The 24701-nt window shown below is 37.3% G+C and overlaps 1 protein-coding gene across 1 annotated transcript in view; it reads left to right on the top strand.

Annotated features, from left to right (window-relative positions):
- The window catches only part of eIF5B (eukaryotic translation initiation factor 5B), a 377721-nt gene that overhangs the window by 173000 nt on the left and 180020 nt on the right, over nt 1-24701 (top strand). The window contains exon 17 of the mRNA XM_081752175.1: nt 1049-1230. Coding sequence (XP_081608301.1) covers nt 1049-1230 — 182 coding nt within the window. The remainder of the gene's footprint in view (nt 1-1048; nt 1231-24701) is intronic.

The raw sequence follows: 24701 nt of genomic DNA, 5'->3' as shown, positions 1-24701 counted from the left end.
TATCTCGAACTAGGGATACCGCTGAAAACTGTTTACCGTGCTTCATGTAACGCTGTAATAAAAACATGGTAGTATCATCGTGATTTTTTTTTTATTATTTTGGAATTCCTGCAGAAAATTTTTGACTTACAAAAGCTCATCGCAGAAAGACAAAGAAAGTTCTGCCATCGGGGTGAAATGTAGCAAGTGGTAACGACTATGTGTTTTTCAGCAAAAAGCAGTAGTTCTATACCGTAGAGGAGGAAAGTGGAAGCACCATACGAATGTGTTTTGGAAAAGCGAACAACGTGCGTGGATCGAGATTGAAATGGCACTTAGGCTTAGTGTACAACAATGTTTTCAGGGGCGTTGAGACTGTCTTTTCGCCAAAATGAAGGAACCACTTGGCGGGAAGTACAACGACACAAGTGAAGCCATCATCTATCTCAAAGGGCGGTCCCAGCGGGATATCAATAAAGATTGACGCACTGAAAGTGTATGACTCCTTCCACACATGTGGTAGAAGGAGATAGAGATGGGTGGCGATCAAACTGAATAAATTTAACAGATGTTCTTCTGTGTATAAAACCAAGTATAAATTATAGCAATATTGCCATTACTTTTCATTCAGAAGCATAGATACTTTCAGTTTCCTCCGAGATATCCACCAGTTTCTATTTGTTTTAAAACATGCATCCATAGGGGTAATAGAAGGGGCTAGGGATAGCTGCCCCCATAGGATACCGTGCTCTTCCCTTGAATACCTTTGAACCACAGGCTGAAACCTTAAAAACATTCTGAAAAATAATCTAACAATATTGCCTAATCGTTAGGGAGAGTGGGGTTGAAATTTGTTTAGTTACTTTTTCTGCAGCGGCTGTAACAGTTTTGTTCATGTTTATGCCGATAGTAATAGACTAATTATGAATAATGGAGCTTTGAAAATGTAGGAACAATTTGTGTGACTGACAAAGCATTTGTTGTTTCTTCACTGATACCTATATTCTATATTCATGTAAATCGAATTACGTATACCAACTTTTAAATCTTACTGTGTATATTTCTATAGGTTTGAATTTGCTAGTGGCACACCAACCAGATGAAGTAGATATATGTAAAGAAGAGGTAGCAAGAGAATTGAGAACTGCTCTTAATGCCATAAAACTACAGGAGCGAGGAGTGTATGTTCAAGCATCAACTCTGGGTTCTTTAGAAGCTTTACTGGAATTTCTTAGGACGTCAAAAATACCGGTGAGTATATGTTATCCTTTATATATTTTTGCAAATTCAGTTATAGCCTCGTGGCTAGAACGCATTTTTTTTCAGAGTCTCCGATATAAGACGATGGAGTCTGATCAGTCCTGTTAAAATTTGAATAATTTCATATTCGAATATTTGAACAAAATTATTCCTCAAGTAGACGAGAAAGATAATCGAGTAATGAAGAAGAGAATTATTTCAACAATTTGAGAGTTGATTCCTTTTGAAAGGGCCGGATTTTATTGTTCTTTCAGTCGTTAATGGCCAAGGTGAAATCTTACTCATGTTGAGGGACCAAGTGATGTCGTTCATGTTGATCTGATAAGCAAACTGGGAAGTGACGAATTCGCTGTGCATGCAGCACTTCACGTTGTTACCAGAACTTTTTTTTTTTCATGATTACTATAAACATTCTTTAAAGAAGCTTCTTTTTTTCCTTTTGTTATGATTCTGTGGTGGTAATCTTTTATAAATTATTTTTGTTAGTTTTTTCGAAGCATTCATAAGCAAGCTTATCGTTCTGCTTTTCTCGGATTTGTCCATACCTACTGTTTTTGCTATTGCAACTATTTTGCCCCTTTGGAAGTGTAGAGGCACCTGGGCTTCTTCATAAATGTTGTTAAATAACTTATACAATCTGTCGTGAACTTCTTATTTTGCATTTTGTGTAATTTCTGCTAATATCCCATCTACACGTGGAGCTTTTTCATGTTTTAAATCTTGTAATACTGTGTCGTATACGGATCTAAGTATGAACTCTCCTCTTGTTTCTTCTACTTCATGTACGTTTCCTAATCCTAATTGTTTGTCGTTTCTGTCGAGCCTTTCCAAGTACAGAGGTTGATTCATTTATTTTAAGCCGAAATCAAACTGCAGCTGTACCGCGCATGCGCAACTCATCGCGTGAGATTGCAACGAAACAAGTAACAACATTCAATTAGTCACGCAGTGAGGCAGTGTGTCGAGGATAGTTTGATGTCGCCGAGAGTGAGCCGATTCTGGGATGGGTTCATTGTGACCCAAGTTCACGGCGTGCCTCATAGTAGAAATCACACGGAAATATGCGGCTCAGACTCCTGGGCCCACCACATCGACGCGGGCAGCTCCCGCCGCTATTGTGTGTGGTTCAGCGTATGGCGACCTCTGAAAATCCCCACACACAGCATACGATCGCAGGCGACAATCAACGACACCATTCACAGGGATTTACGCCTCACGGTCATTCGCAAGAGCAATTCGCACGTCCTGAAACAGTGTCATGTGACTGAGCGAAAGAGGAACTGCAGGAGGTTGTATGAACGTCATCTCGCGGGTAATCGGTAGAAGTTTGTTTTTACCTTTGAGGAGGCTTGGATTTACCTCACATACTGTGGTAAAATTCGTGCAATTACATACATATCTGTTGACGCCAAGGACCGAAGCACGTTTTTCCGCCACAGTGTAGTGTTTCCCAAAAGGGTTTATGGTTGGGTTGGTGTCTCATACAGAAGTAAACTGCATCTCCGAAAGGTGGAACGAAACGTCAAAATCAATACTGGGTATTACCAGACTCATGTCCTGACTGAAATGTACCAGCATGAAATCCCAGGATTGTACGGACAAGACGAGAACCAGGTTGAAACTACACAAAGACAAGGCATCCAACCATATAGCGAAAACATCGCTGGAATTTCTCGCCGTATGAAACCGGAAACTGGAATTTGGAAAATTCCATTCTCTAACATCCTTGTCAAGAGTCCAGATGCCAGCTCAGTGGACTGTTATGCTTTCGAACTCCTCAAGCAGCGCCTGTGCCATCATGAGTCCGCACTGTCTCCGCTCGTGGAAAGCCTTTAAAGAGGAATGGGGTGCAGTACTCATTGTCCAGCTGCAACGTAGTCTTCTGAAATGGAAACTCTGATGCCGGGCAGTAGCCAGTAGAGGTGGCCTGCAGATCAAATACAGCCGGTGGTGGAAACATGGTATTTCTTTCAAGTTCAATTCAATATACCTAGGTAAATTAATCAACATCTACATTTCTTCCATGTTTTCAGTTTATGTTCAGCTTTAGTCATAGTTCTTTTTTTATGTTTTAGTGTTGGTCTTCAGTCTCCGGAGTTCGAAGTTCCTCTTAATCTTCTTATAAGGCACATCTACTCTTCCTGTGTTCATTTCCTTTTGTTTCCTTACATTGTTGTTTTATCCATTCCTCCTGAACAAGTCTTCATTTTCCAGTGATTTAATTTCTTATTCTTTTATACTGGTTCTTACTTCATTGTTGTTAATATTCTTCAAATTCATTCTCTCATCCATTAAGTCCAGAATTTCCTGGGTAATCCATTATTTCCTCGCTATATTTTTTCTTCGTGACTTAATACGTCCATTGCGGTAGTAAGCAGTCTAGTTTTTATGAATGACTATTCCTTGTTAATTTTTCCCTTCGTTCATACTTATGCTGTCTTATCTATTGTCCTCATCGGGTAACTTCCTTTGTTCTTGAGCTTGCCTGTGTTAGGTCTTCCATTTTACTTCTTTTTTCCTAACTTCTTAAATTTCAACTCACTCTTCATCATGACTATGGTCTCGTTTTAAATGCAATTTTTTTTTGTGACGCATCTATTTTTGTCTATATCGGGCTCCATAGATATTAGACTGGTGCAATTGAAATGTCCAGCTAACATGTCACTTTCAATAGTCAACAAAATAAAAACTACAATAGTATGTTAATCAAAATAGTCTGCTTATGTACCCACACACTTTTGTCGTTGCTCAGTTGCGATTGGATTATATGACGAAAGAAGCTTGGAGTTTGCGATGCTAAGAACTCTTCAACCATGTGATGCACCGCCTGGTCATCGGAATTGTTTTCTTCTGCTAAGAAGTGACCGAAATGTCGGAAGATGTCGTCCTCGTTGGGAGAGATCAGGAAAATACCGTGGTTGAGGAAGGGTTTCATACTGCAACTATGAAGTACTTTGAACGACAATATGGACCTGTAGTACCTTCCAACATGAGGATAATGTTGACCATTGCTGGATGCTTGCGGACTAGTTTGCAGAGCATTTCATAGAATTCAGTACTGTAACGATCCGCAGTGACGATTTCACCTCGACGAAGAAAGACATGGTAAATCCCCACCATAGAGCACCATATCAGCAACATTCTCTAGGTGGAGGAATAGATTTGGAAACTATCCAGGACGTTAATCACGATCCAACCAATGTCCTGATTTTTTTTAACGATTATCGGAGCCCTTTTTATTTTTTTTAACGAGAAGTGAGAATCCAATACGGTTGTTCTATACACTCAAAGAACGTCACATCTCCAGACGGCGATCCTTGCTGACATGTGTCAACCCATGGTACCTATGAGTTCAACTTACTTACCTTCCGGATTGCGCTGATCCTTCGAACGACAATGGTGTGGTGTGTGCCTAACTCGTTTGCAGTTGCTAGAATAGTTTTCTCAGTGTCCGTTTTCACTATGTTTCTGAGGAGCTCATCAGAATAGCTGTTAATTGGTGGCCTCGGAGCTCGTTGTTCATTGTTGTGGTCACTGATATGAAATACAACAAACTAACGATGTTTTGTGCGTTCATTCAGCACTCCTGTGTCAAATAGACTGTTGGCATTTTTTTACTGCTAAATATAAAGGATGTCCCAGTTTAAACGCGTGAAAGAAAATAATTCGTAGTTGTGTATTATCCATGATGCACTTTCACACAACACTGTTTAACAACACACAGCCTTCTGACTTAACCCTTAAACGGCCAAGGTGAGTCCAATGGACTCATCGCGTATAATTTTTATCCAGCTGCAATTTATTTCTTACTCAATAGATGTCTCTTTATAGATATGCTATCGGTAGATAATGTAAAGTGTGAATACAATTTGGAATTTAAAAAATATACATTATGGTAGGTTTCACAAATATATTTCTAATTTCGTAACACAAAAGGCCAACATGAGTCCAATGGACTCATTACTAAATTGCTTCATATATGTGGGTTCCCAGTGCTAATATAGGTAATCGTCTTTAAATTATTAATTATATGGCACATTTGTATCAGTTGATTCTTGTTGTGGTGCAGATTGTGGAACTGTCAGTGTATGTTAGTGCTAATGGTAGTGCAGAAATGGCTGCTCCTTCAAATATTGTATAAGTAAATCGCCAGTTCTTGGGGATGAACGATTAGTAATTCTGATATTGAAGAGGTTGGAAATCGGTACCAAAGTAATGAAAAGGTTCTATATGTAAAGAACGGAACCACATAATATTCTGAATTCTTGACCACAAAAGACGAAATCTCAGAACATCATCAGCGGCGAGTAAATACGGTTCCTTTTTCCAAATAAAATAATCGAAGATCCCTTAGACGCTGTGTTATTATTTATTCAAGACGATGTGTGAAGACTATCGTTCGGTATATCCATGAAGAAGCAACATGCATAATTAGTGAAAGCCAGAATGAGAGAGAATTGAAGTATCTACTTGGGCTTTTCTATACTACTGGTCGTCTCAAAGCCAAAGATAGAACTGCTATGGGACAAAAAGTATGGACCACCAATATTTCGCGGTGCGATGAGTAAAAACAAATTCAAGTATTTGCGCATATTTATCCAATTTGATGACAATACCACAAGAAGTGACAGAAGAAATCAAGATAAACTGGCGTCAATGCGTGAAGTTTGGGAAAGAATGAACTAATGCTTGAAAACCCACTATGACCCTGGGAAAAATTTGAATCTTGACAAACAGCTTGTTCCATTCGCAGGTAGATGTTTATTTACGCAATATATGCCGTTGATACCAGGTAAGTGTGGGATGAAGGTATGAGGAATAGCAGATTCCAAAACACATTATCCTTTTGTATGGTACACTAAACGTTAGGAAAGAAAATAACCGAAAACTTGGGACAAAATGTGGTCTTGCATTTGACGGAGTCTCGCTCTGGGAGTAAAAAATATAACATGCAATAATTATTTCACATATTTTGATCTCGCCAACACATTGCTTTGCAATGGTCTTACACTAGTGGGAACACCAAAAGACAAAAGACGTTAGTTCCACCCGAGTTCTTAACCAACTGAAGGAAGGAAGAGACCAATTGGCCCTTGAATATCCATGGCAAAGAAAGACTAATATATGGCCATTTATTTTTATGAATATGCCTGATGTATGCGCTGTTGCAGCCTATTCGTCTGGAGTACATTGCATCCGGATCGGGAGACTTCTAGAAAGGATATTCTTACTGCAGTAGCAGAAAATCTCATCCAGCCACATATTGGCAATAGACGTGCTGTAGGTCTTGACAAATCAATCTACTCTGTGGCTGCCGAATTCAAAACTATTGATATAGGCTAATGCATGTTACCAACATAAGGTTGGAGAAAGAAAGAATATATTTTTTTTTTTTTTTTTTACTTGTGTGATGCGCGAAATGGACAATTACAAAGGCAAACATGCAGGACCTGCCAAAAGCATGTGTGTCCTGAAGATTCGGTTGTTCTTAGATACTGCACAAAATGTAAATCAACAAACAAGTAAAACGCGAAGCATGTTCATCAGTAGTTCCAGGGAATTACAAGAACATTCCAAACCAACAATTGACGAGCTCAATTCCAAAAGAGCCTAAGTCAAGAAAGTAAGCTTTTCAGGATAGGATATTTTGTGAGTTTCCATCATTATATTTCCGTGAAAGAAAAGTAATCTACGGAAAAGAAAATTTTAATTCTCTACTTTTCGTAAGATAACGTTGAAATTATCATATATAGCAAGAGTTTTATAAGTATTTGTAGGCATGAGTCACAAAATAACTTCAGAGAATGGTGTTGCCTAAGGACATTTTATACAATAACTCAGTTTTCTTTTCCCTACAACTAATTTGATTTATGTAGTTTTGGCATGAAAGCATGTTCAATATACGAAGATGCTGAAATGGATCTTAATAGAACCAATACCTCAAAATTGACAAAAATTGACAGGCTTTTTTGGAACCCACCCCTTCAATTACATTACTTATATTGCTTCTAATAACTTAAAGTACTTCCAGAAAAGCGTTTCTTGAAAGTCTAGTAGTTAGCAAAGTTGTTTCTACTAAAATTTATAATTACACTACTTTTTAAACAATAATTACAAGAAAAATAATTTTAATTTCCACGACAATTTTACATCAGATGGCAACACTGACGAGTTTGTAAACACTATAAGAATACGTGGTGGTTACACTTGCATGTTCCGTCAGAAATACTTAAAAATATTATACGAAATTCCACTCAACAACAGAATATAAGGTCTGATAACACGATATCAACGGTGTGAGTCCAGTGGACACACCTTGGCTGTTTATGTTAGGAAAATAGGTTGGCCGTTGTAGGGTTAACTGAGGATCTAAGTCTGTTTTAGAGTATTTACGGAGTTCGTGAAGTCGTACGCATGACCTCGGTCCATTGGTTTCCCACCAGACGTAAAAACCTAGACACTTTAATCGCACCAGCCCAATATTTTCGTCTACTAAAAGTAATGGAAAAGTAAATTAGTAAACGAGTGAATGGAGGGAGTTACATAATTCGGAATTCTGTAATATACCGTCATCTCAAAGCATCACACGGATAACAACATTGAGACATCACCTAAAATGGGATTGAAACATGACCTGAACGAGGAAGTGGTTATGTACAGCTTAGTCTAATTGATATACACTATGTGATCAAAAGTATCCGGACACCCCCCAAACATACGTTTTTCATATTAGGTGCGTAGTGCTGTCACCTACTGCCAGGTACTCATTATCAGCGACCTCAGTAGTCATTAGACATCGTGAGAAAGCAAAATGGGGCGCTCCGCGGAACTCACGGGCTTCGAACGTGGTCAGGTGATTGGGTGTGACTTGTGTCAGAAGTCTGTACGCGAGATTTCGACACTCCTAAACATCCCTAGGTCCACTGTGTCTGATGTGATAGCGAAGTGGAAACGTGGAGGAACACGTACAGCACAAGCGTACAGGCCAACCTCGTTTGTTGACTGATAGAGACCGCCGACAGTTGAAAGGGGCGTAAAGTGTAGTAGGCAGATATCTATCCAGACCATCACACAGGAATTCCAAACTTCATCAGGAACGAATCCAAGTACTATGACAGTTAGGCGTGAGATGAGAAAACTTGGATTTCATGGTCGAGCGGCTGCTCATAAGCTACACATCACGCAGGTAAATGCCAAACGACGCCTCACTTGATGTAAGGAGCGTAAACATTGGACGATTGAACAATAGAAAAACGTTGTGTGGAGTGACGAATCGCGGTACACAATGTGGCGATCCAATGACGGGGTGTGGGTATGGCGAATGCCCGGTGAACGTCATCTGTCAGCGTGTGTAGTGCCAACATTAAAATTCGGAGGTGGTGGTGTTACTGTGTGGTCGTGTTTTTCTTGGAGGGGGCTTTCATCCTTTGTTGTTTTGCGTGGCACTCTTACAGTGCAGGTCTACCATTGGTGTTTTAAGCACCTTACTTCCCACTGTTGAAGAGAAGTTCGGGGGTGGCGATTGCATCTTTCAACACGATCAAGCACCTGTTCATACTGCACGGCCTGTGGCGGAGTGGTTACACGACCATAACATCCCTGTAATTGACTGGCCTGCACAGAGTCCTGACTTGAATCCTATGGAACACCTTTGGGATGTTTTGGAACGCCGACTTCTGTCAGGGCTCACCGACCTACATCGATACCTCTCCTCAGTTCAGCACTCCGTGAAAAATGGGCTGACATTTCCCAAGAAACCTTCCAGCACCTGATTGAAAGTATGCCTGCGAGAGTTGGAAGCTGTCATCAAGGCTAAGGGTGGGCCAACACCATATTGAATTCCAGCAGTACCGATGGAGGGCGCCACGAACTTGTAAGTCATTTTCAGCCAAGTGTCCGGATAGTTTTGATGACATAGTGTATCTGTAAAAGTAGAAGACCGAGATGATGAAAAGACAATATATTACCAAGATTATGTTTTTCGATATAATAGAATCCAATGGATAGGAGCTCCTTTTATGCAGCGATAAACTTACGGTTTCTGAAGAGTATAAACAACTTCAGTTCTTAAAAATGCCTACATCTAATGATGATAGATCGGCACTTGTCTGTAAAGCATTTCGATATGAATTACTAGAAAGACAATGCATAGACAATATATACATGCTGCTGTTGAAGATTTGCTTGCATTTGTTGTTGCAAATCAGTTAAGAAGCAGGAACGTGATGTACAATGAAGCTGAATAAGTAACTGCAGTCAGGTATACGGAAAAGGAAAATGTATTAGTGATGGCGTGTCTGTATCATTCCATGTATTGACGTCATTTCATGAAGAACACCATCTTTCGTGTTGCACGTGTTCGTTATAAGGCTTTGGCTGTGATCCTGATAATACGGAGTGTTATTTTGGATATGTATATAGTTTCAGTGCATGGACATAACCACGGCTGAGACAAAGTTAATTATGTCATTCTCAAATGAAATATGAACGTGGTTATGTTTGGTACTTCGTTATACAAATATTTGTCATTAGTCGTTCTAAGAGTGTTTGGAAGTTAACATCTCTGGTGTTTGATTTTTGACTTTCCATTGAGATTCCGAAACTAGGAATATGGATTTTATAATGTTTTAAATGTTATAAGGTGCGAATTATCTTAAAGATAAGGGAAATTTTCCCCTAAAATGATCCCCCCCTTCCCAAAGATGATGATGATTTGGAGTTTAACGTCCCGTTCAGCAGCGAGGCTATATGAGACGTAGACCTACTGATTAACGTGGAATCCGAACGCATGAGCTCCCGCCGGGCCTTCCCAAAGAAACCCACCGAAGCATCGCTTCTGGGATTTGCTTGTTCTTCTGCCAATGTTTATTGATAAAAGGTCAAATTCCACTTCCTTTTGTAATTATGATCTGATAGCTATATTCCGAAATGAAAGATCTGAATTATCCACTTTTGACCTCTTCTAATTTTATCCTCATAGCAACCACAGATACACATTCCTTAATTGTTTTATTGTACCATGTCGTTCAACGGCGCGGACTTTCCAAAATTTATGTGGGTGCACATCAATGGCGGGACGTGTTAGCCTATATCTTTTCAGAAAAGTCTCGATATTTGATTGATTTATTTTTAGTTAAAATCTTTTATGAACATTATGATAAAGGGCTGTACTGTGATAAAGCAGAATATGCCGGTACTATAAGGATAAGTTGGGGCTGCTCTAGCTCAGTCGCTAACCCCGCTGACTTAAAAGCAAGAGAAATGGGTTCAAACCCGGGTCCAAACTAAAAATCTTGTGGGTACGCCGCGCCTAATGTCGTTATACCCTCCACATAGTAAATAACAGTACCCGTAACTGTACTCGTAGCATCTAAAAAAAGTAAAGGAAGATTTAGCTAGTGTTGCTAACTTTATTGCGTTAATAAGTTTTTGTTTGTTTGTTTATTACTTTTTGAAAATCATATTTACTCGTATGTGTTCGGAGGAGGGCGTCATTGTCTCGTTTTGAATTATTGCACCTTCAGACTTCTTTGTTCTGTTGAATCTCATTTTATCCCCCTCCTCCTTCCAAATCAATAACTTAATTCGCACACTGAGATATTATGTTGGGTTGTATTTTGAAATTAAGACAATTCTATAAAAATTAGAAAATACTTGACAGCACTTTAACAGTTACAACACCTAATTTCCAAAGTTTCGTAATGATGTAAGAGTTTGAAATGTGCAAATTGGAATTGTATTGCTAGAGTAAAAAACATGAATTGGTAATGTTTCTGAGCAAGGTGATACTACTTCTGTTAGATTTTACAGCAGCAACCTATTGCAAAGTAGATTTCATTCGTCTCTTTTATTTCCCTAATCGGGTGGCAGATGGTGAAACGAAACCTTTCTAATTTGTACATGTTTCGTGGGAGTAAGGTGTCTTCCCTGCAACAATGTGCAATGGAACAAAATAGCTAGAAGTTGAAAGAATATGTAAGTTATATGAGATTTGTAGTGGAATTTCACCAAATGCACAGTTTCTAATATTTACAACAAGCTTGTGAATTGGGAAGTTGTCAAATACCATGAGGACCCCTATGTAGGTTCATCATGATGGGGAATGAGAACAGGGGCATAACTACAAGATGGATGGACTGGCAAATGTCCGGTATTGTTGTTCTAGAAAGCAATTTCAACATTAAAGAGATGAAATATAAGATATTTATTTTAATAATTATATTAGTGTTATATCCGTGTATTCTTAAGTCTTACGTTCTGCTATAAGGATTTCGTAAGATTTCTCTCATAGGCATGAGTAATATAATAATATTAGTTGCAGTATTGCCAAAAAGTTGACACGAAAAGTCGCTAAAAATTATTCGTGGTATTCCATCTTTATATATAACCATGTAAAGTGGTTAGCGTACATGCCTTTGACGTGGAAGACCCGGCTTTGACTCCCGTCGGGTTCAGATTCCATGTTAGTAAGTCCACGAATCATATAGCCTTGCTGCTGAACGGGACGTTAAGCTCAAAATCAAATTCCATGTCATGTAGAACCCGGAGGTTCAATTCCGCGTTCACGAAAGCTCGCTAGGGAAAAAAAAAAAAAAAACATGAAATTTAAACCTTTACAGAGAAAAAAAACTTACACCCATTTACCGTTTACTCGAGCGTTTAGAAGTAATACTGTATTATTTCTGCCTTTCAGTGGAAGCTCTGCTAGCTAAATGACATGGAAGGTTCAAGTCGTTTTGCGTTAGATAAGACGTAGCCGATCAGAAAACAAAACGGGATTCTGGGAATATCACACGCCATATGGGCTGTATCAGTGGTCGAAGTGAGACGGTATGCTGTGGTATGCCATACCGCCTCTGGTTTTTCAATGATGAAGACATACCGTCTCTGATTATTCAAATGATTAAAACATATAAAACATACCGTCACTGGAAAGTAGATGATAAATATTTTTAATAAATCCATTTTTATACACAGTAGTTGACGAATAGCGTTGCATGTGAAAAGATTTTATTTCTTATGTAGAAATAATTTCTATGTTGACAACACCGACATTTTTCTTATCTTTTTCCTATCTTTTGTTTTTAAAATAAGGTGCCTTCAAAGAAGTTCACCTAGTTTATATTTTAATGCGCCACACTGAATTGTTTCTTTTTTATGTATGTATGTGTGTCTTTTTGGTCTTCTTGGTTTATTGCATATAAATGCCGTGTTTGAGCATGGGCCGATTTAAGGGTTGTCTGTTGTATGGGCGGACCTTCCGGGTGTTTGGAATACCCCACAGTCTAGTGGGAGACCGAGAGCTTTCCCGCAGGAAATTGTTAATGTCCTCATTCGATTTTTGAGCATTTTCATGTACAACATAAAGGGATATTTTATATTTTGTTTTTCACAAAGTTGTTGCAGGCCATCAAAGTCTCCCCCCCCCCCCCCTACTTCCACGTTACTGCAGAGAAGCTTTCCAATAGTTTTCAGTCATTATATAAATAGAAATGCAATCTTTTAGGCAACATACCCTCACTGCATTTCAACATTTAGATAGCCGGTATGTCGAGTCAAAATCGTAATACAACATACCACCTCTGCTTTTTTCCCCACTTCGAACACTGGTCTGTATATTAGTTAAACTCATTAACGCTCGGACTAATTCAGTTAAGCAAAAGGAAAACAAACATATAAAAACTGTTTTCAATTAGTAGTGCTTGATTTGTTCACATCTCAAAAATCGCTAGATTTGTAAATAAGTCGCCAAATTATCATTTAAAACACCAAAAAAAGTCGCTAATCGGAAATGTTGTTTTGTCGCTATTCTGGAAGTCGAAACGTCTCCTTTTAGCGACTTTTCACCCAAATTGGCAACACTGATTAGTTGTAAATAATTATAATAGCGGATTCCTGTTCTGTGTATGAACAATGGCGTTTACACGGTACGTTTGAGAGGGAACTAGAGACGGTAAAGAAACATAAGTCATTTTGGTTTCAAGAAGTACACAGAGTTCTTAATGTTACCCTAGCTCTTGCAATGTGAAATCTACCATTTCGAGAAAAAATAAAATAAAATAAAATTACTGGAAATTTCATTGGCGCTGTAGATTTGCTGGCTATGTGATCCAGATGTCTCTTGTCTTTGTATGTATGTAAAATGTTTTACAAGAAGTGCTGAATAAACCAGAAAAGGGAAAGGGGGTCATAAAGTTTGCCACGAGCCTGCAAGCCTCTAGTTACGCCCCTGAATAAGAACATAGACTGTCAGCAGACAGAGCCCTTGTAGTTACATCATATACATAGCAGTCTTCTCAGCAAAATATTCTTCGAACGACCCCCTGAATCTCTTTTATTCGAAGTCGTTGATTTCATATTTGGATAATGGAAGACCTAGTTGATATCCGTAAACTTTTTTTTGCAAGTAGTGCATGCTGTAAAACTTAGGTAGAAGTGCTTTAGAACCATTTAGAGTTGTCAGAATTGAAACTCAAGCTGATGATGAATATGGTTTGAGCTGCAGTGATTTTCTCTCAAGATGCATTTGGGAAAAGGACTGATCATTGTAGATTGGTTTTGGGTTCACTCCAGCTAGTTGGAGATCAAAGCTCTTCTTCGTACTTAGTTGTCATCCAGTCCATAGCTTATTTACAATATAGATTCAGCCAAACCGGAATCCCACGGTGGCCATCATGATAAATTGTCGTCAGTCTCATTGGGGGATATCTAGGGACGCCAGTAAACTTTGCCTTTAGTATTCCCAAAATTTCTTCACATATTATTCATTAATTTTCAGTGTAAAATGACCTTGAAGCTGTTGTATCCGAATCTTTGATAAATACAACAAAGGATAAAAACATTCATTAACTTAAAATTTCCCAATCTAGTATAAAGGGTACCAAATATTACTGATTACTTGGTGGTTGGTTGACTATTAGTAAGCATAGGTTCTTTACTGACGATTATGCTTTTCAGATCTTGTGTTCCAAGTTGGGAAGAAGGGTGCGGAAGTTACTTTGAAAACGCTGGTCCCCTTTCCCGTCTCCCTATACCCATCGTTCTTGCGAAGCATCACGAACCATGTTCCCCGAATGAAGGACTTCCTTCTTAGCTGCAGGATATGGCTCATTGCGAACGGACAGTTCATAGGAGTGGGGAGTTGGTTGGTTATTGAGAGATAGAGAGAGTTAAAGATGACTTTTTGGAGAGATGGGGAGACTTCCTAAAAATTGTCGGCAACACAATTAGAAAGGCAGTGTTGAATAAACGAACTGAATATTTACTTTACTGTAATACGTTATCATTTGGAATTTTCGTGTAATGTTGCTGAATGTAAAATTATTTTATTCTTGTTATCAAGGTAGTCGTATGTAAGCGGTGTACCATATTATGCTAGTAGACCGCTAGAGTATTATAGTGCCATGACGGAATAACGAAAGGGGTACAGTGGCATAGTTGTAAAGCGCTCACTTCTGGTTCTAGGGTTTCCTGGTTCGATCCTAGACCAAGTGGATTTGTGATGGACAACATCGTGTGCGTGGGTTTTCTCGAGGTTCTCCCGTTTTTCCCCACTTTATTCATTTTATCATTTCATTCATTTCTCGTCATGGTGCTTGGGGTCCCGGGTTCGATCCCAGTCCCCGCCAAGTGAACTTTGTGGTGGACAAACACCGTGTGCGTGGGTTTCCTCGGGGGTTCTCCCGTTTCCTCCCACTTTCTTCATTCCACCATTTCATTCATTACTCATCATCACCGTCTCCTTTAGCCTAACCGGCATAATCGTGGGACGTAAAACAAAGATTTCATTTTATTTTTGAAGTCCATACATAAAACGTATCTCATAAATTTGTACAAAAGCTGAACACTCTTACAAGACTAAAGCTTAATAACAACTTTTATCAAGTATTAGAAATCCTCTAACTTTCGTAAAATTGATAAGTAAGTAAACCATATCAAAGTCAGTTTAGGGAACTGTATGAGAAAGCATCTATATCTTTTTCTTCCATAAAAACAGTACCTTAAAATCTAGAATAATTTACACGCGTTGTTTTCCTAATTTTGCAATCTTTGGCCTCAGGCGTGATAATGAATAGCATAACAAAACTTAAGAAAAACTAAATAAAAAGTTCAGTTCCACTATTACAGAAAATTAGTAAAAAATTAAACAATTTAACTACATTTGTTTTCAGCATTATAAACATGTTATAAACAACACGTTATAAAATTTACTTTTTGACGCTTGTTTCGGCGCCCCCTGCCTGTGACGTCCAGAGCAGTCGCTCGGGCTTAGTCCGCTCCTGCGTAGTGTCGACTTCACCAATCAAATTCAAATATCTGCGTTTGTAAGAAAAACAACAAACATTGAGCTATCGTAATCATCTTTATTATGTATCGATTTGTCATTTACCTTTATATGAGTAATTTTGTCACTCAAAAGTTTTCGGCGTGTTTTTAGCCTCGGTATAAAATTAACCCTAAATTTGGTACAAACTTATAAGATTATTCACAACTTGGTCGCAATTGTCGCAACTCATATTTCAACTCACGTTTTAACGAAGTAAAAAAAAAAAAAAAAAAAAAAAAAAAAAAAAAAAAAAAAAAAAAAAAAAGCTGTCTCAGGCTTTGAAAAACGTTTAAGATTGGGGAAGTAAGAATTCTAAGATGAGTTATAACGAATTCTTGCTGAAACAGAGGTCCCGCCTCCGCGTATGTGTACTATATAATACCCGAAAGTCAAACTTAGACCTTTGAGAGCTTCTTTCCCCCTTTGCAACCTTTACAGTACCAAATGGATGAGGAAATCCAAACAGGATGTACATTTGGTCGATCTGCTTAGGACATTTGACTGCAGATAATACGTAGCGTCTTTCTTTTCTTCAGCGTTCAAATTCCTTTATAATCGGATTTTTCGTTAAGACATTTGCAATAAAACTCTTCTTCCGGCTTTGACAGGTGACGTGAATGTAACTAACAGATGCATGCATTGTCTGGTTGATTCTCAGAGAAACTGTCCCTCCTGTGTTAGCTCACAGCCGTATACAAAGAGGGATTTCTAAGAAGGAAATTCCTTCTGTCTGTCTTAACATGACTGATAGGTTGAGTCCTGTCTCTTCATATCTGCTTTTGGAAGTGTAGAAGAAATTTCTACTTTAACATATCCAAATATAAACTCATATTTCTGTTAATATGAATTTTTAAAAATCATTTTTAAATTATTATTAATCATATAGTGGATAGTTTGGGAGTTCACCGTATTATTATTTAGAGGAAAACTTCAGACCTTCTATTAACGAATCTTTTGTAGATTTTTGTTAAATTAATCTCAAGTATACGATGTAACAAGGAGGGGGTACTTGGGTTCGAGTCCGGTTGCGGCAAATTTTGTAAATGTAAATAAAGTTTAGAAAAGTCTTTGGTTCGGATCGCAAAATAGCATTACGACGTGAGACTACGAATAAACAAGTCTTACGTGTTCGGGCGTCAAATTTTCAAAGAGAGAAGTTTGAAACATACAGATTTTAGAGTTCGATTCCTTAACTTTGATTTGCATATTTAATATTAAATAGAAAGAATAACTAATACAATCACGGATTACTCTAATACTGCATAAGAAAAATGAATTCCTGACATTCCACTTAAAGGGGAATGATGTCGACAAGTGGTGACTCGTCAAAAATAACCGAAATAAAATGAATGAGGGTTTTGGAGAAGTGAAGTTGACTCCACGGGGCTCGAACTTCAGTTCTCCAAGTTTAAAGTACGGGTTTTGAATAATTCTGAGTTTTTTTTTTTTTTTTTTTTTTTAATGATTTAAATTTAATCGATCCTGTTTTCCCCATAACGGTTAGTAGTAAAATAGACTCAAAAGATGCTCAAGAAGAAGCTTTAGATGGAGAAGAAATTGATAATGAAGAGGAAGACAGTATGGAAGCAACTGTGAAGCTCTAGATTAAACGAGGTTTATTAAGCCATACAGGTGCTTAAAGCAGCTCTCGAGATTTCCAAACTTAAATGGGTTATAGTGATGAGCGCAAGAGTCTTGGTCTTGCAGTTTTTGAAAGAATCTTGCATGCAAGACCAAGACCAAGACCAGGAATCCCGATGCAAGACCAAGACCAAGGGGTGCAAGACCAAGACTCTTGCGCAAGAGGCTTGCACAAGTGCCGGCTCGGTAGTAGAGCAGTCACGTGTGGTTATACGGGTCCCTGTGGATTCTAACTTGCGCCATGGGAACTTTTTGGTTGGCAAACACCGTATGCGTGGGTTTTCTCGAGGTTTTGATGTTTCCTCCTACTTTCTTCTCTCAACCATTTCATTCATTTCTCATCATTACCGTCTCCCTTAGCCTCGATGCATAATCATGGGACGTTAAACTAGATATTTCGTTTCCTTTCAAAACATATTAGTGGTGTTTTTCTTCCAAAACTAAAGAGAAACATAGTATTGAACATTGGTAATACCGTACATCATAGGTGTGAAGTCGACTACATGGGCATTCGTTGAAATTTTTAATGTGTGCTCATAAAATTAATATCGAAATAGGTCTAACATTTTCATGACATTGACAAAAACTTAGTACATGTGACCGCAAGTTTGATTTCATGGGCGGATGCTTATTAGTGTTGTAAATAAAAAAAAAAAAAAAAAACCGTTCGTATTTTTTGAGAAATATACGTTTTTTTTTAGAAAAAAACATTGCCTCGTTTTTTTTCTAAATTTCGTTTTTTTTTTCAAGAAGTCATTTGTAATGCATCTTACGTCATTTAAGTCTGAAGTATTTTTATGTAGATGTAATTACCAAAAAATGCAACATAAATTAAACACTAGATGCTGATAGGGTACAAATATTTTACAATTTATATGAGTAGCATACCTACTAGTAATCCGGGTTTCTGTACTGTTTCACCAATATCAACGAAGAAATAAAAGTATAAATGAACATTTGTTTTTTTTTTTTTTCGTGAAAGTAGGCCTTTAATAAGTACGAAAATAATATCACAAACAGTATAAAATGCAAATAACTTGTCTAAAGGTAAAAACTAATACTAATTTGCCTACTAATATTTTTCTGAATATCATATATAAATAATTTGTCGACTAGATATATGATATGCACTGCTGGCTCTACCATATGTGCAACACGTGCATTTGCACTGGGCTGCAATATCTGTCATAAGTATTTTATTTAAAATAAATATTTCTTGTTGGAGACAGACTTCATGATCATGGTAGCTAAATTTACTAAGCTGACCTTCTATTTGAATACTACATTTATAAATTATGTTTAGGTCGCATTAGTTTAAGTCACATGATCAGTACTAAAGTAAGTGGTAAAATAAATCCCAGAATAAATTGCTTGATTGTTGTCAAATACAGGAACTCAGTTCCCGAATACCTGTCCCCTTTGGTTAGTTATCAGAGTTCTGATATGAAAGGTTCTCTTGTCTTTGTCGCAAATAAGATCGTTATTATTGAAGGTGGAAACACTTTAAAAAAAAATAACAGATGTAGAAAGAAAATCAAGAAATAAAGGTAAAAGAGCTAGTTGCACTATAATTGCAAACTGATATGTTGAGATTGAAACTAAAGAAAAAAAAAACAGATACAACAATATTGTATTTGTAGTAAGTATTTAAGCCTTTCTGAGTGCGAGTGTAGTTTCCCTCCCTTTCGTTGTTCATGCTGGATTAGCATACTTAAAATCGTGACTTTTAATATTTGTTCTTTCTGGAGAAAGAGGGAGCGGAAAATTACGTCATTGCGCGGGCGACAAATTGCCTAGGGCCGGCCCGATGATATGTACAGTCATGTCCAAAATGATTATCGCATATCTATAACTGTGTTCCTGTAAGAATATAATTTCATAATGATTTTGCAGGGTACTTTTAATACTGATGCTGTGTGTATAATCGGAAAATGTATATTTGTGGTAAATTTCATAGGAAAAGAATTATAAATACGAAAATGAGAAAGAGTAAAAGAAAATGTTGCTAAATGGACAAGAAAGTTTTATTTTCGTTTTATTGTTCTTATTTATTGCTGTTTTGACATGAAATTTGCCACATACATATCTTTGCCGATTATACACGTACTAACATTATAAGAAATACCAGGCGGATTCGTTATCAAATTATATTCCTACAACAACATATTTATAGACATGCGACAATAATTTTGGACATGAGTGTACATACAAAACATGAATATAGGATGACATAATTTGAAGTAATGCAGGGTGTTTCAAAATGAATATTAGGGTTTTGAAACTTTGTAGTATCTATTACAATTAATTTACAATTATAAGTATTATCAAATGAAAGAACAACTCAAACAGTTTTGTACACACGCATGCCATGCATTATTTCCTCTGTCTGCCGTTAGAAAGAGCAAGTAGCAAAGATGGAGACTAGAGACCAGAAAGCTTTGTGTGTTTTAATTTTGCAAAGACTAAATCTGTAGTTACAGTGCAACCGTCTGTGTGAATTGAATGTTTTGTGCCATATGGCGGAAAGTTTATGGGCCTTTCTCACCTATTGACTCAATGTGTGCCATGTGACGAATAAAGCTCAAATCGAACACTTGAAGCAAAAACTGTTTGAGGTGTTCTTTTATTTGATGTATTGTGTATAATTGTGCGTAAAATGTAATAAGTACTACGAAGATTTAATTCCCCGATATTCATTTTGAAACACCCTGCATTTCTCAGCATCAGTATTGGAACTAAGATGTAAAAACGAGAGATTGTGATTGTTTACAACAACGATATTATTATTAGTCAAGACTGTAATTACTACAACAACACAAGTTAATAGTCAAAAAAATGTAATTAAATGTACACTTGTAACCCTTTCGGACCCAGGTGGCTAAAGTGGCACATACGGGTGTGTCACTTTTATAATCCTCTCCTGTATGATCACTAATTAAGATATCGGTATATATTTTTTTGCCAAATATGGTTGGTCCATAGTTTATCATTTTAGTTTCTTTTTCTTCTGTGTGTCGAATTTCCTTCTCAAATTTCACCCCAGTCAAAAATTCGAGAATTTTCGAATTTTCTTTATTACTTTTCCCCTGTAGCTTCATTCGTTGTAGAGAGACCTCCTTAAGACTTGTCAGGTAGATACGTCGGATGGATACCATCAATTGGACGGGCTTGCGAGCAGTGTTGCCAACTACGGAAATTAAAATCTCCTTAAATTTGGGCAAAAAATTCGAAATTTTTGTTAAAAACCGTACCTATACGTCCGAATGCAAGTAAACTTACGCCAGTCGAACATTTGACCTTACTGAACAAACTCGGGCACATATCGTTACAGTGGGGTAATTAGGGGACGCACGAAAAATTCGGATTTAGGTTCTAACTCTTGATTTTCCCCTACTTTTCTGTTTAACGAAATATATTTTTGGTAATTAAAAGCATTGTTTCTTAAATATCGCCATGATACTTGTAGGATAAATTAGTAATGTACCAGTGTTTATTTTACGATAGTTTTCGTCTGTCTGGTAGCAGTGTTGCCAGCTACGGAAAATTTTAATTCAAGATGTTAGGGGAAAATTACATGTTTTGTCTATTATATCCCTCTTGTTGCGTACATAGGAGCAAAAGTACCAGTATCTGAAAGTCTTGTCTTTGCCCTTCACAACGCACTATAGAAAGTTTCAATAGGATAGTTAGGGGAAATACAGTTGAGGTTTACAGTAGACCTTGTTCTTTTAGTGGAAAGATAACTGTGATTTTTTTAGGTAGACTGAAATATTTTTTAATGACATGCTTACTTTATTAGACATCGTCACAATACTTGTAGGGTATATTATAGGGATACCAAAGCTTCTTTTAAGATTGTTTGTTTGTGCCTGCTAGCACTGTTGTCAGCTACAGAAAATTTTAATTTCCGATTTTAGGAGGAAATTTAGGAAAAAATCTCTTTTTGTTTCTATTATTTCCCTCTTGTTGGCTACATTCGAACAAGCGTACAACTGTCTGAAAGCCTCGTCTTAGCCTACACAGCGCACCATAAAAAGTTTTGGTAGAATAATTAGGGGAAGTACAGTTGAGGCTTATAATAAACCATGTTCTGTAAATGGTAAGAAAATTGTGCATTTCTGAGTTAGAATAAGATTTTTTTTTTTTAATTTCATGCTTACTTTGTTAGATATCGCCATGATACTTGTATGATATCGTCTTAGGGTACCAAGGTTTACTTTCAGATAGTTTACGTCTATTTTGTGGCAGTGTTTCCAGCCAAAACAATTAATTCCCGATTTGAAGTGAAAAATTCGGCAAATTTCCCTTTCCCCTCTTGCTCGCTACGTTGGAACAAATGTACCACTACCTAAAAGCCTTCTCTTTAGCCTACAGAACGCACCATGAAAAGTTTCAATAAGATAATTAGAGAAGCTGTATCCCCGGCATATCTGTTGATTTTTGCTTCTGAGGCGTAAAAAGTGTAAAAATGTCATGTGTATGGAAACAGAGAATTTTTTCTTTCTCTCTTTGAATGGAAGCCAGCGACTTCAGGTTTTTACTGTACCTTGTCAACGCACCAAAGATTTTTTTTAGGTGACTTAGACCCATATGGCAACAGTGGTGCCAGATACAAAAAATCTTGAAATTCGGTTAGGGATTTTTTTGTAAATTTTCACCCCTACATTTCCCTCAGTAATTTCCCACCCGCTCGCAACACTGCAATGTAACGTACACCAAAAAATAGCCACATTCCTTTTCTAAAACACAAGGTCTTAATCATATCAATAGGGTAAATGATTTTTGAGCAATAAGTCACTAACTGACAAAGTAGGAAAACGCCAAAAATGATCTGGGTCCGAAAGGAATAATCACACGATTTTGCTCGTATAGGTACAAGGAAACCTCGAAGTTACGAGGGCTTCGACTCAATCTCTATTGATTATTTCAATAATCTTCAACATAAATCAATAAATAATAGCTGTCAGAATAAAAACAGACATTTGAAAAAAAACATGAAAAAAGAACGTTTTTTTATTGAAAAAAAAAACGTTTTTTTTACAACACTAATGCTTATACGGTGAATAATTGTCTATCAATATAACTTTTAGCCTCCTTAGGTATACGACACATCGAGGATTGAGCGATGTAACATTATACTACAACAATAAATCTGTATTATAAAATTGAAAGTGATTATTTTTGTGACTCCTAATCTCTTGAACCACCTGACTGATCTCGATCAAATTTTCAACATAGATGGAGTTTGGGCCTGGGAATGTTTTCATCATTTCACTTTGACACGTAAAACTTAGGGGAGGGGAGAAGGGGGAGTTATAAAATAATAAATAAAACTTAATAACTTGAACCAAACGAGCAATCTCGATCAAATTTTTAACATAGATGAGGTTCAAGGCTGGAAGGTTGTATGTCAGTTCACTTTGATGGAGCAACCTAGGGGAGAGGGAGATGTACAAAAATCAATATGAATAAAAATAAAAGTGACTAAGTTTGTGACTCAATAACTCTTGAACCGATCTCAATCAAATTTTTAACATGTTTGAGGTTCTTTCCTGGAAAGTTGTTTAGAGTTTGTTTCACTTTGATGGTAGAACCTAGAGGAGGAGGAGGAGAAGGGGGGATATATATATAAAATAAATAAAACTTAACTCTTGAACCACCCGACCGAACTCGATCTTATTTTCAACATAGATGAGGATCGGTCAAAGTGGTTTCTGTCATATCACTTTGACGGTGCAGTCTAGGGGAGAGGGAGAGGAAAGATATTTAAAAATGATCGAAAATGACCGATATTAAAATGGAATCTATAGTTTTGGGGATCGCTGAGATAAACAATGATACTTCCGGTGCTGTTTAAATCAAAATCGAGCCCCGTAGCTTGGCGGAGGGGAGGGGAGATATATAAAAATGATCGAAAATGACGAATATCAGTGTCCAGGCCCGTATCCAGGGTGTCTAGGGGGGCCGGGCCCCCCTAAAATTTTCACGGTAGGCTTGCCAATGAACTATAATATGGTGATGAACTATAATATTTTTGGGTCGGCCCCCCTAACTTAATCCGCCCCCCCTACATTTTTGAGCTGGCTAACGGCCTGTCAGTGTCTAATCTATAGTTTTCGAGGTCGCTGAGTTAAATACTGAGACTTCCTATACCGTTTACGACCAAATTCAGACTCGTAACTTGGGGGAGAGGGAGATACATAATAATGATCAAAAATGACTAAATATTAGTGCCGAATCCATAGTTTTCGGGGTCTCTGACATGAACAGTGACACTTGTGATGCCGTTTAAATCCAAATTCAGCCCGCAACTTGGGGAGGAGGAGGAGGAGAGAGAAACATAAAAATAATCGAAAATGACCGATATTAGAGAGCGCTTTACTAATAGTAAAAAAATGATTGACTAACGAAATATATCATTATTATTTTAGTTTAACCCAACGAAGTTGGTAATTGATGCTAGTAATTCTTATGGGACTTCAAATAACTCGGAGTTTAAAGCCGTTATTTTGTATTTCCAATACAGGTCAACAGTATTTATATAAATCTAGTTTACACAAAAGACATAGACAGTTGAGTCGTTTTCAGTTTTACCGTGTGCGTGGGTTTTCTCGGGGTTCTCCCGTTTCCTCCCACTTTCTTCATTCCACCATTTCATTCATTTCTCATAATCACCGTCTCCTTTAGCCTAACCGGCATAACCGTGGGACGTAAAACTCAAAGATTTCATTTCATTTCATTTTTCGTTTTCAGTTTTCACTCAAATTATCCTAAAATATTAAGAGGTTTGATTATAATAATTATTGTTTTAATTTTCTCTCCCTCTTTTTTTGGTCAATATTGCTAAACATATCATCATCATCATAATAGCTATTATGCCATTATTGGCAGGTTATTTGCTTCAACAGACAAGGTTCAACGTTCGGTGGCCCTCAACTAGTCTGCTTCGCTCCCTCCCTCTCTTTCCTTCCACAATACTCTCTAGCACGTTCCTCATAATACAGTTCCTCCTCAGCCAGTATCCTAACCAGTTCCTCTTTCTCCTCTTAACAATATTTAAAATTCGTCTTTTTTGCTCCTACTGCTAATATCTCTAATAGAGATGCAAAAAAGCCGGCTTTTTTGAATCGATGGTTTTTTTCACATAAAAAGCCGGCTTTTTTGGGAAAAAAACGAGAATTTTGGAAATTTTGGCTTTTTTCAACTTCATGATTTTTCTATCTAAATAGCTTTCTTATAGTATATTCTATAGTTAGATAAAAATTCCATGACCTGAATGTGATATTTCGCTCTGAAATTCACCATCAAGATGGATGGAGCACATGTTTTACGAATTAAAGCTAACATGAAAAATGTAGTATTTGAGGGTAATTTTAGAGGCTATTTAACTTTATTTTAACTTTTGAGTTATCGACATCTTTTTTCTTCTCTAGTTTGTCATCCGTGTTTCATTTCTAAGAGCTTTCAGTACTCTAGCTTCTAACGCAAAAGTTAA

This window comes from Thermobia domestica, chromosome 3 (genome assembly GCF_964235325.1).
Source record: "Thermobia domestica chromosome 3, izTheDome1.hap1.1, whole genome shotgun sequence".
NCBI lineage: Eukaryota > Metazoa > Arthropoda > Insecta > Zygentoma > Lepismatidae > Thermobia > Thermobia domestica.
This window is presented reverse-complemented; position numbering and strand designations above follow the sequence as displayed.